The sequence below is a fragment of the Rhinatrema bivittatum genome, chromosome 2 (genome assembly GCF_901001135.1).
Source record: "Rhinatrema bivittatum chromosome 2, aRhiBiv1.1, whole genome shotgun sequence".
Lineage (NCBI taxonomy): Eukaryota > Metazoa > Chordata > Amphibia > Gymnophiona > Rhinatrematidae > Rhinatrema > Rhinatrema bivittatum.
Window position 1 is genome coordinate 715,009,506 of NC_042616.1, and position 12,065 is coordinate 715,021,570.

The window sequence follows — 12,065 nt, forward strand, 5'->3', positions numbered from 1 at the left end:
ACCTTGGAGTTACACTGGACAACTGACTGAACTTAAAAAAATTTGTTAACAACACAACAAAAGAATGCTTCTACAAATTCTGAAAAAGCTTAGACCCCTCCTCCACCTATATGACTTCCGGACGGTACTCCAAGCCACCTTCTTCTCAAAAATCGACTACTGCAATTCCCTCTTCCTGGGCCTCCCCGCAACTACCACAAAACTCCTACAGATGCTACAGAATGCCGCTGCTAGAATCCTAAACAACTCCAGCCGAGGAGATCACATCACACCCATCCTTGGGTATCTTCATTGGCTCCCCATAAGCTTCAAAATCCTCTATAAGTCTCTCACTATCATTCACAAGACCATCCACAATCAGCACTCGCTTGAGCTAAAAATCCCGCTGCGACTCCACACCTCAAATAGACCAGTTAGAGCTGCCTATAAAGAAACTCTCCATGCACCCCCCCCCCCCCCCCCTCCAAATCCACTATTCAGACCTCCACTAGGAAATGTGCCTTCTCCACAGCTGGTCCATCTCTGTGGAACGCCATGCCTCCAGACCTATGCCAGGAACACTACCCGCTGACTTTAAGCAAAAACTTAAAACCTGGCTGTTCAAACAAGCCTATCTTTAACCTTATAAAATGTTATTTACACTCAGTAAGTCACAATGTTGTTAACGAATAAGTATATTATTGTTGTAACCAATATCACTTATATGTTCCTTCCTTTCACTCCCTACCTTCCTTTTATCTTCCAATCTCTAGTAACCCTCTTCTCTCTATAACTTACCTCCCTTCTTAAACAAGTAAGCTAATGTTAATCCACCCTTATTCGATGTAAACCGAGGTGATATGACTTGTGTCATGAACATTGGTATAGAAAAGAATTAAATAAATAAATAAATAAATTTATTTATTAATCATTCATCGCAGAATGATGAATCCAGCGAAAACAGGGGGCGAAGGGGGGTGGGCCTGCGAAAGCCCGCAGCCTTCGCACCACTGCGGTGTCTTCGCTGCCAACTTTCGCACCGAATAGCGCCACTGTGAAAGATGGTGCTATTGGGCACACTACTGGCGACAATAATGTTAGTAACATTGCTGCCAGCGAAGACACCGTCGAGTCCGCCCCCTCGCCACCCCAACTCCACCCCAATACTGCCCCAACTCAAATTTGCATGCTATCGCACGCGAAAAGGCCCTTTTCACGTGCGATAAGCCTTTAGAAAATAACCCCGTAAGTTAGCCAGATAGATTTGAACCTAATGACTTATCCAGCTAAAATCTAGCCAGATAAGTTGCTCAATATTGAAATCTTTGCTATTTGCACAGATAACTTGTGAGTTATCCATCTAAATGGCTTTGAATATTGACCTCTAGATTTATTGTTAATAAGCCAGTACTGAGTGTCCTTTGAAAGGGATATTATCACATACGTTGGCTGTGTTTGAGAAACAAAGCACAAGTTGTTTCCACTTGATAAGCAATGAGAAAACTCTGCATGAGAAGGTGTGATTTCTGAATGGCCCTTGACACATACAAATGACTCAACCTCCCCTATGCTTACAAGAACTCCCACTGGTGTGCCCTTATGGACTAGAAAAAAGGGGCATATGCCTGAAAAAAAAAAAAAAAGAGCTTGGCCTGAGACTGTTTTCAGCACCTGATGCCACTAAAGACAAAAACTAACAGCTTGCAGGCATTATGATTTCTGCCTACTTTGACCATCTGCAATGGATAAAGAAAATACAGTACTCATGGGGTTAATTCAAGAGACTGCAGGTTGGCTTCCCTGAGTGCAGGAGGACTGCTGACTCTTTTGCACCAATGAGATTTGTACTTCCTGATTCCTTCTCCCAGTGTCTGAAAAGCCAGCCAATAAACTGAAGAGCTGCAGAGGTGCAGATAAAAAAGATGGGGAGTTTTGGGAGAAAAAGACAGAGTTGTTCAGGTTTGCTGGAGGAAAGACAACAATTCTTTCTTTCAGCCAAGAGGAGGAAACAGAATAGGAGTTAGGGGACTGAAAGTATACAGCTTGAGCTGTGCCAGGAACAAGTCTGTGCTACAGAGAAATCCAGCTGCACAGAGCTACCTAGGAGGCAAACTTAACTGTGAGTTTTGATAAGCTCCAAGGATCCTTGTATCTCAGATTTAAAAGAGAGGAAAAACTATTTTCAAGCAAGAATATTTGGTCATTCAGTCCTGGTACACATTTATTGGCTTGAGGAGAATAGCCTCTGAATTGGAAATTTGGTTAATTTATGGAATACATCTATTTCAGGATTCCACAGAGTGCTCCAACTGTTTTGTTTCTTTTTTGAATTATGCATAATAACTTGGGACACTATTTCTGGCTCCAGGACTTGCATAGCATATACCAAGGACACTTGGTCAATTTTTTTTTCTTTTGAGAAGAGGACTCTGAGGGCTGCAGGTTTCTTTTTTCCCCTCTTCCAGTTTTTGTGGGTTGAACCAGGGCTGGAAACTGTTTATTTGCATAGGTTAATGTTTTTCTTCTAATATGAAAGTATACTATTTGGGGGATACCTGACCAATTTTAAGGGACTGGATTGTTTAATTTACTGCTAATTTGTGCCTATTTTATGTACATTCTTTGACTTTTACTTTACCCCCTTGTATTTGCTAAGTAAAAGTGTTTCTAAAACTTTAAACTCTTTGATATTGTTGGTGGTGTAACCTGGGAAGTGTATTGCTGCCCGAAGAAGAAATCCATATAGGGTTGCCCTGGGCGTGGGATTGGCGGGATTACAGGAAGGAGCTGGGGATGCTGTTTCACCTCCCTTTAGGCCTGCGAACCTGCACTGTACATTAATATTGTTTCTTCTAGGGTTGACCTCCCCTCTTTGGTACTGGGCAAATCTTAATACCTCAAGGGGGAGGGGGGGGGGGGTCCACATCTGCATATCACACAACCAGGAAAAAAATGCAATTGGTTATAAGTATTTGGGCAGTGAGATACCTGGATAATACTGCAGAAAGGCAAATAGTACTGTTTGGTCATGGGATTAGCGGTGGGCAGGAAACTCGCTAACCACTGATCATGACTGTAAAACCCGCCCATGGCCCAGAGATTTTCCCACGGACCAAGTTTATCAGATCCCAATCATAGATCCCAATGATAAGAACCCTGGAAATTGGCAAAGTCTCCAGTATAATCCGGATCTGGGAGGTTGCTATTTTTCTCCTCAATTTTACAAGCGTCCATTTTCCTAACCAGGCCGCCGGCATACTTTTATTTTTTTATTTTTATGGTTCTCCTTTTTTGGTTCCTCCGACTTAATATCGCCACGATATAGTAGATATATAGTTGGAGGAACTACAGAAAAGCAGTATTTTTTGCTTTTCTGTAAACTTTTGGGGCTCCTCAAGAATTAACACCTGCTCTGGGGCAGGACTTAATTTTTGAGAGTAAAAATGTGCGCGTCGGGTGCACATTTTTTTGTTTTGCGTCGGGGGTAATAGTTAATAGCCTCATCAACATGAATTTGCATGTGATGAGCGCTATTAGCTATACGCTCGACTGGATGCGTGTTTTGGATGCTCTAACCATGTTTTGCATCAGAGGTTATGGACATGCGTCCGAAATGTGCATCCGATCACATGCTGAGCCATGCGCTGGCTGCAGCGCACGGTATTGCATCGGTCTGTTTATATGTTAGTATGTAAGGAGGTTGTAGAAAAAGGCATGAGGTTACAAAGAATAAAGATGAACAAAATAAGGAAAAAACAAACAGATGCAGATTGCGGTGGGTCCCTACCATCAAGAACTTACAGACGTGGTAGTTACCTAGAATGCTTTGCAGAGACCCAGCATCATTGACTGTAACGTTTAATACTTCCTTTCGTTTCTTTCACCATGGCACTGACTTTACTAACCATTGGTAATGAATGGGAGGAGTCAACCACTGTGTGGAGAATAGTCATGGCTGTGAGCAGTTGTGCCTGAACACACCTGAGTCCTACGTCTGTCAGTGTTACGAAGGATTTGTCCTTAACCAAGACCTAAAGACCTGCAGCAGTAAGTATCGTACACATTTATTGATCCATGTGGTTTTCCACTGAAAAAAAAAAAGACAAAAGGCTATTATGAAATTGTTCTTCATAGTATCACACTGCATAATATAAGGGCAATATCAAGTTCCTAACCAATAGTAGGGAGTTTAACATCAAAATGACTGAGTGCTATACCTGGGAAATGTTGAATTCTGATCATCCTCAGAAGTATATTTACTTTAAATCATCTCTGCTGGGAGCGTAAAGTACATGGGTTGATTATTTGAGCACATTTTTTAAACTTCAGTGTACATACATAGTTTTCTCCCCAAACCAAGTTACCATATTGCCTACCTCTACCCCTGCTGGGAAGAACCTTTTTTTACTGCAGCTAAAAGAATATGCATTTAAAAGTAAACATGTACTTTGAGCCAGCTGAAAATCTGCTTGTGCACATTCAGTCATTCTTCCTGCGTAACTCCTGCCTTTTAGCTGTGTACATCCTGACTAAGCCTTTGAAAATGTGTTTGTGTGCGCAGCATTATGTTACATGGTATTCTTCACATTGCACAGTACAGTATAATGCTGCATGGTATATTCTCACACTGCACAGTGTAATATCATTGCACAGTAGAGCATCATATCATACTGCACAGGATGGGTGTGAATTTCAAAAGTATTTATTAGAATAATACACAGTTTTAAGTCCGTAAATGTGCTTTTAGAAAATTGCCCCTGAGATTGTACATGTAAAATTTTGAACGGAAGCAATTTCACACACATTTTTATGTATACTAGAAAGAAGTGTTCTGGGGTGAAGTCAGGGAGGGAGAAACCATTTATGCACATACTTCTGATTTTCAAAAGTATATGTATAAATGTATGTGTACACATTTATACCTGCTGCTTAGGAGGCATCCATGCATGTGTATATGTCATGCTGGGTCCCATGGAAATGTGCTAATTTTCAAAGCAGACTGATACGCATAAGTCTGTTTTGGAAATTTGGGATGAAGTCTGCATGTTCTTTCTAAATGTGGACTTCAACCCTGCACAGGCTATTATGAAATTATCCTCCATAGTATCACTCTGCATAATATAAGGGTGATTTTCAAAAGCCATTTACCTGGGTAAAATGAATGAAAAATTGCCCAGCCTTAACCAAGCTAAACATTCATGAGTACTTTTAACTACATTTGAAAGAGGCGCTCAGAGTGCATTTAGGTCTGGGAAAGAAAAGAATGCATGTTGATTACATTTTCAGATCTATATGTGAAATTGTACCCACACACATACAGTAGGTGCAAATATCCACAGGTAATTTATATCCATGGCGATTTTCAGAGTGAAGGTATTTGCAGAATTTCCCTTTGAATATTTGTGCAAAGTACCTGCGGACTTTGCACTTGGGTGGGCTGCTTTGAAAATTCCACCAGTAATACCAGTCTGCACATGATAGTATCACAGAAATCACTGTTACAGTATGCGTATCACTTTGTACAGTTTAGAATCACCCTGCAGAGTGCAGTACGGCAGTATAAGATCACACTGCACAGTACAGCATCATCTGTCACTGTCTAATATCAGTGCCCAGCACAGTATCACTTTGCAGATTGTGTTACCATTGCACAATACAGTATCACATCGCTTAATATTACATTATTTGATTTGGGGAACCCACCAAGCATTGCACCAAATTTTCTTTCGTTTTAATGAACGTCTCGTGGCCATATTTTCATCCCCCGCCCCAAGCTTTTTTGACTTTTAATGACAATGGAAATGCCGCTGCTCCCTTCCCAGTCTTCCAAAACAAATCCTTTATTGCACAATACTAGATGATGAAAGGAACAGCAATATACCGGCACCCAAAATATTAGCAGAGCAGCTAAGAGATGGGCAAACAACTCTGACCTAGCTCTCTCAAGAGGACGTCTTCCTCCTTAAATCATAATCCCTGTTTCTTCTCCTTGATTTTAACCATTTTCTTAATACATGAAATCCCCAAAGGCTTTTTGTGTCCTGAGTCTTTGATTGGACTGTAAGCTCCATGGAGAAGGAACTGTCTCTTATGTTTATTTGTACAGTGCTGTGTACACCAAGTAGCCCTATAGAAATGGTAAGAAGCAGTAGTAGCATTCTCTGGCCCTCTCTTATTTAAGAGCTCAGACATCTGTAAACATAACCAACACAAAGCTCTTCTTCATCCCATTCCAGCCTTAAGTAGTTCCAGCTTATAACTTTACAGAAAACAGATTTAAAGAATTCTTCTTTGTCTTTGGGATGCAGTTGGAATTTGTTTTGGTAATTTACCCAAAGGGCTAGCACATAAATAATCCCTCAAACTGTTTTCTCTTTTAAATGTTAAATTGGGATATCTTGCCAAACCATTGTTAGGAATGCCATCTAAGAATAATATGTCCTGCGGGGGCTTTTTTCTATCAGTGCATGTGCTCTGTGATATGGGGTAATAAATCTCACGGGTTCCGCAGAGCTATCGTTTCCTTTTTTTGTATTAACCTGAGAATGGAATCCCTCTCAAAGCTGTTTATCAAGGGGGTTGCTCTGTTTAACAGATCTTCTCTACACCCCATCGTGTAGCGGATGCAAACTATCTCCAGATCTTTCTGTTTAAAATCTCACTCATTGGAACAAATTATATTAAGTCTCAAGAGCTGACATTTTGTAATGCTATTAACATAGCAGCATAGTGTGACCTTCCCCCTTCATGGGGTGCACTGAACAAAGGGTGTCACACAGTTCCCCAGGCTGCTCCTTAAAGTTCTGGACCTCTCTTGCTGTCAAATATGTTTCAGGAGCCCCTGGGGACACCTGGCAAAAATAACGTTCAAGAAGTGTAAAGGATCCCAGAAAAAGGGAACACAGGGAGAATATCTGTTTAAGCTGAGGGAGAGGAAGGAAGAAATAAGGAAAGCAAAAGGTCAAGCCGAAGAAAGGATTGCCAAAGAGGAAAGCTGTCATGGGGTGCCCGGCTGGGGTTAGGATCCATCCCTCAGGTGTGGTACAGTACTGCAGTGCTGGACAAGGCCTGGTCTTCTGCCTAGCCAACTCCCTCTCTGGGGTGAGGGGGAGGGGAGGTTTAACCTCCTGAGCCACTGATGCTGTGGGGGGGGTAACACAGTTGGGGGTCCTCGACTCGCACAGCTGGCTCAAGCTGGTCAGTTAATTCGCAGCAGAGGAGGTCTTTGAGGTGGTGAAACTTGTAAGAAACCATGGACTGACGAAGGATGGCGTTCAAAAAAAAAAAAGTTACTTCAAATTTGAAACGTAAAACCCAGGCCAGAATGATGCAAATCAAAAATAACATCAGGAAAATCAGAATAACATTCATAAGAATCTATTTATCCATGGTGCATCCCCCAGTTATTACACTCTTTTCAACGGAACCAGTATCTACCTCAAAAATACCTTCCCCCGGAGTGAAGGGTCGATCTCTGAAACCACCAGTATTAACCAGGTGCTGACTAATAATGAAAAGTCATTTTGTTTAAAAACAGATCACTTGAAAGGATTAAAAAAAAACACTCATAATACCCAGGTGCGGTTTTCTGGGTGCAAAGCCAAGGAGAACCCCAACAGACAGCTTTTCAAAAATGGATGGTGGGGAGGAGTGCCCCTCGTTCAATAACTGATCCAAAGTCCAAAAATAGCCAAAACTCAGTAATCCTCAACATTTTCCAGAATTATTCTCCCCTCAAAACACCTCTTGCTTCAACTCTTCAGCAACTCCTGGCTCAGTCCACTGTGAAGCAGCAAAGACCTCTGGTCAGTCCTCTTAGCATAAGGAAAAAACCCTCCAACTTAGTCAGTCCCCCAGGGAGTGGAAAGACGTCTTGATCAATCTTCTGGGAAGGACAGAAAGAAAGACCGTTTGCACATGCCTGGAAGGAAATTTATATCTGAGCCACAGCCTACAAAAAAGTGGGGGATAACGCAGGGGGGAGGACCCCCAAAATGCAAAAACCCCTCGGATGAACACAGGACAAACATATTAGTGGCAGGCAAGGCTGAGCTACAGTAGTAAATGACAGCAGATAAAACACAAAATGGCCCATGCAGACTCCTGAGTTGAGATTCATCCATTTTGGGTACACAGATTCCATTTGGTTACAAAAAGAAATAAAGGAGTTTTTCTTGTAGCTTATTTATTTATAACACTTATGGCCTGCTCCATCCATGGTTCCTGTTGGGTAACAAGTAAAATGCACCAGTGCATTACAAATCACTTTGACGACACACGCATGACATAAAAACAAAAGCTTCACCAGTTCTTAACAGCATAACTTTCTAGCAGGTGAATATACAGAACCCATGGAGAATTTTGAAATTGATAAAAAGATGTACCAGGCTTTCTTACAAAAATATGTCTGGAGGTAGTTCCATTCGGGCTTGACGAAGAGTCCCCAGTTTCAGAAGAATTCCAGGGAGTCTTCAAATGTATATAATTGCCAAAGTAGACAAAGACAGTTCCTATACATAAGGCTTTAAAAGATTGTCAAGCTAAGATATGGAAGACTCCATTTTCCATCTTTTTCATAGCAAAAAACATAGATCTGAAATAAAGAGTACAGCAATGTCCTAGCCATACAAAGGGACAATAGCCACAAGCTTCCATAGTAGTAGAGTGAGCTATGAGGCAGGCAAAGAGATCCAAAGTACATTAAAGTGTACCACCAGGGAAAGAATGCAAACTCCTTGATGCAGATGTCTTTTTTGCAGAGTTTTCTGGTTGGTACCACAGTAGTGCATGTAAATGGTTTAAGTGATATTTTTACCTTAGAACACGGAATATTCTTTTTCATGTAAAACCTGTTGCTATAAATGGACAGCAGTCAGTTACTTGCTTAACTTAGGGGCAGATTTTTAAACCAGAGCGCGCGGGGTACATTTGTGCGCGCTACCCGGCGCGCATGTTATAAAATCCAGGGTCGGCGTGCACAAGGCGGTGCATACTTGTGCACCTTGCGCGCGCCGAGCCCTAGGGGAGCCCCGATGGCTTTCCCTGTTCCCTCCAAGGCCACTCCGAAATTGGAGCAGCCTCGGAGGGAACTTTTCTTCCGTTCCCCCCACCTTCCCCTCCCTTCCCATATCTAACCCACCCCCCAGCCCTACCTAAATCCCCCCTACCTTATTTCAAGTATTTATGCCTGCCTCTGGCAGGCGTATCTTGCGTGCGCCGGCCAGGTGCCAGCGCGCCATCCCCCAGCACAGCCGCTGTGCTTGAGGCCTTGGTCCCACCCCAGGACCACCCCCTGACACCCCTGGACCTACACCACACCCCCTCCCCCTTCCCGCCCCCTTTTTAGATCCCCGGGACATACATGCGTCCCGGGGCTTGTGCGTGCCACCGAGCCTATGCAAAATAGGCTCGGCGCGCACAGGAGGGTTTTTAAAGGGTTACGCGCGTAATATAATATATGCGCGTAACCCTTTGAAAATCTACCCCTTAATATTTAACTGGGTAATGTTACATTGATAAAGTTATCCAGAAATCACATCAGGACTTTCAGAAAGAAAGTGAAAGGATGACTATTTCCCAGCATGATTTGTTGACGGCATCAGTAATGTGGTTGGCTTTAAGGTTTTGTTCTGATTATTCTCTAGAAGTAAGGTCTCGCAGATTTATGATATTTTAATTAGATTTTAGTTACTTTACTATTTTTATTTTAAATTGTAAAACAATTTGATATTGTGGTTTATTATTGCAAACCATCCTGGTCAGTCTGGTGCTAGGTGAATGGTATATAAAATTTTGAAATAAATAAAAAAAACATATACATGCAAAACAATTATTTAACCACAGGTGGCAAAATATCAGCCACCTGGAACTTATAGAAAAGTAAAGACTTTGGTATGTACAGAAAGTATTCCAGATACACAGAGACTCAACTGGTACAAAGCTGATCCACAGTCATTAGTATTACAGTAGAGAGCGCCAGACAAAATCCAGGAGCACTCTTCTGTTTCTGGCCAAAAGCTCACCCTTATCTGGGTTCATTAGATAGAACAGATTTACTGTTTGTCTCTCTGTCAATCACAATAATTGCTTCAGTCAAGTCAGTTCTTTCCCTGTCAAGCAAGACAGTAGTTTGTTACCTTTCTCTTCATAACTCTTTCAGTGCAGGGAAATTATCACCATGCAAAAGCCTGCCTTACATAGTTAGCATTCTCTAACTGTGAGCTAGTCACTAGCATGTTCCTGGGCTATGGTCACGCCATCTAGAGTTCCCATATTGCAGATTTACTTACTATTAGGCCGATACAATAAGGTGTGCCCAGCATGGCGCATGGGTTTACTCTATTTGGGCGTGCGTTTCAGGGGCGCAGTAATAGAATCTGATGCAGCAAAGAGATTATTGCATCTGAAGCACGCATCCTAACAAAAGTGTACCAGATAGGTATAGATATTGCTATTTCAAAAGAGGTAAGAAACTTGGGGGTCATTATGGACTTAAGCTCTCCCTTCGTCCCCAGAGTAAATTAGTCATTCGTAATGCTTATTTCAAATTGCAAATGCTAAGAAGACTACATTCATATCTCAACGATGTTAATTTAAAAACTGATATTCATTCCTTAATCATGCCATCTATTGACTGTTGTAACATACTGTATTTAGGATTACCTCAAAATACAATGAAAGCTCTGCAATATGTACAAAATTCAGTCATAAGAATCATTGAAAAAATTCCATTTCATCAGCATATCACCCCATATTTGATCAAACACTATTGGTTACCTATACAATGGCTAGTAAAATTCAGATTGATAATGTTAGTCTTCAAAGGGATCAAGGGATTTGCCCCACACACTTTTAATGCAGCTTTAAGACTATATTGCCCAGTAAGGCCCCTAAGATCATCCTCACAGTTACTTCTTGATATTCTATCCTTTAAATGTGTGTGATTTGATGACATCAGAGAGTGATTGCCAAATGATTTAAAAGGAGAAAATGTAAGGCACACCTTTTTCAACAAGCCTTTAATTTACAGCAATAATTTACAAAATAGACAAAAATACTACTGCTATTGCAATGCAACAGATATAAGAGCAATAAGTGTTCTGTTTCATGGAGTGGTAAAGTATGTCTGTTTAGTATGGTGTTATCCTTGTTTTTATAAATTGTGGATATTTTTATTGTAAACCACCTAGAAATGTTAATACGTGGTATATTGATTTTAAATGAATAGCACCCATTGCATTTAAATTCCATATAGATGAAGACATTAGCTATTACTACCCAATGCAGGAAAGCGCACCCAAAAGCTGGGTGCCCAACGCTGGTTTTCTATTGTAGGGAATTTAATTCCAGCTCTGGAGCTTGTAGTAAAGTTAACTCACAGTCAAGGACTTATGAGAACCATAAAAAGTATGGTCCCCTGTGTTGTGATAAGTGTCTTCCTCCTTAGTGTCATCCTGAATTTACTGCTTCCAGTGGAGAAAAATATATGTACATTGATTTGATCAAAAAGAAGCACACTTTTATTATGCCTGCACAATTTAGACACCTGTAGCACTGGGCATCTGATATAAAATCAGCTGTCTATGAACCTCAGCAAAATAATCAAAGAGAAGCGCGCTCAAAAAGAACGTTTGTGTTGAGCGCCCGTTACAATGGGCACCTACTGCAGTAAACTCCTTTCGGGGCCAGAAACACTCCCTCAGCGCACCCTTTTTTTACGCCACTCTGATTTCACTTTTATTTAAATACTGCATCGGGCGCACAGGGGATGTGGATGTGGATGTGCGCGCGTTTGGAAAATGGGCCCTAAACACTCCCATGTTATTGCATCGGCCTGCATGCCTGCAGCCACATCTCCGCTCATCCCACCAGCACATGCGTGACAGACGCAGCAGCAGCACAAGTTTTCAAGTCTAGTTAGGACTTCAGGGGAGCTGCATATGCATCTACATCTCTGAACCTGATGATCTAACTCTGTAGCCTGTATTTCTACCCAACAAGGCTAGTGAAGTACTCCGTGGAGCTCGCCACCAGCTCCAATAGGTCTAAGGAGCCAAGAGAAAACATTCAGTCAGTATCCAAATAAT

The 12,065-nt window shown here is 41.6% G+C and overlaps 1 protein-coding gene across 1 annotated transcript in view; it reads left to right on the forward strand.

Moving 5' to 3' along the window:
* MATN2 (matrilin 2) overlaps nucleotides 1–12,065 on the forward strand; it is a 199,473-nt gene that overhangs the window by 129,680 nt on the left and 57,728 nt on the right. Inside the window, exon 9 of the mRNA XM_029591768.1 lies at nucleotides 3,904–4,026. Within this exon, the coding sequence (XP_029447628.1) occupies nucleotides 3,904–4,026 (123 nt within the window). The remainder of the gene's footprint in view (nucleotides 1–3,903; nucleotides 4,027–12,065) is intronic.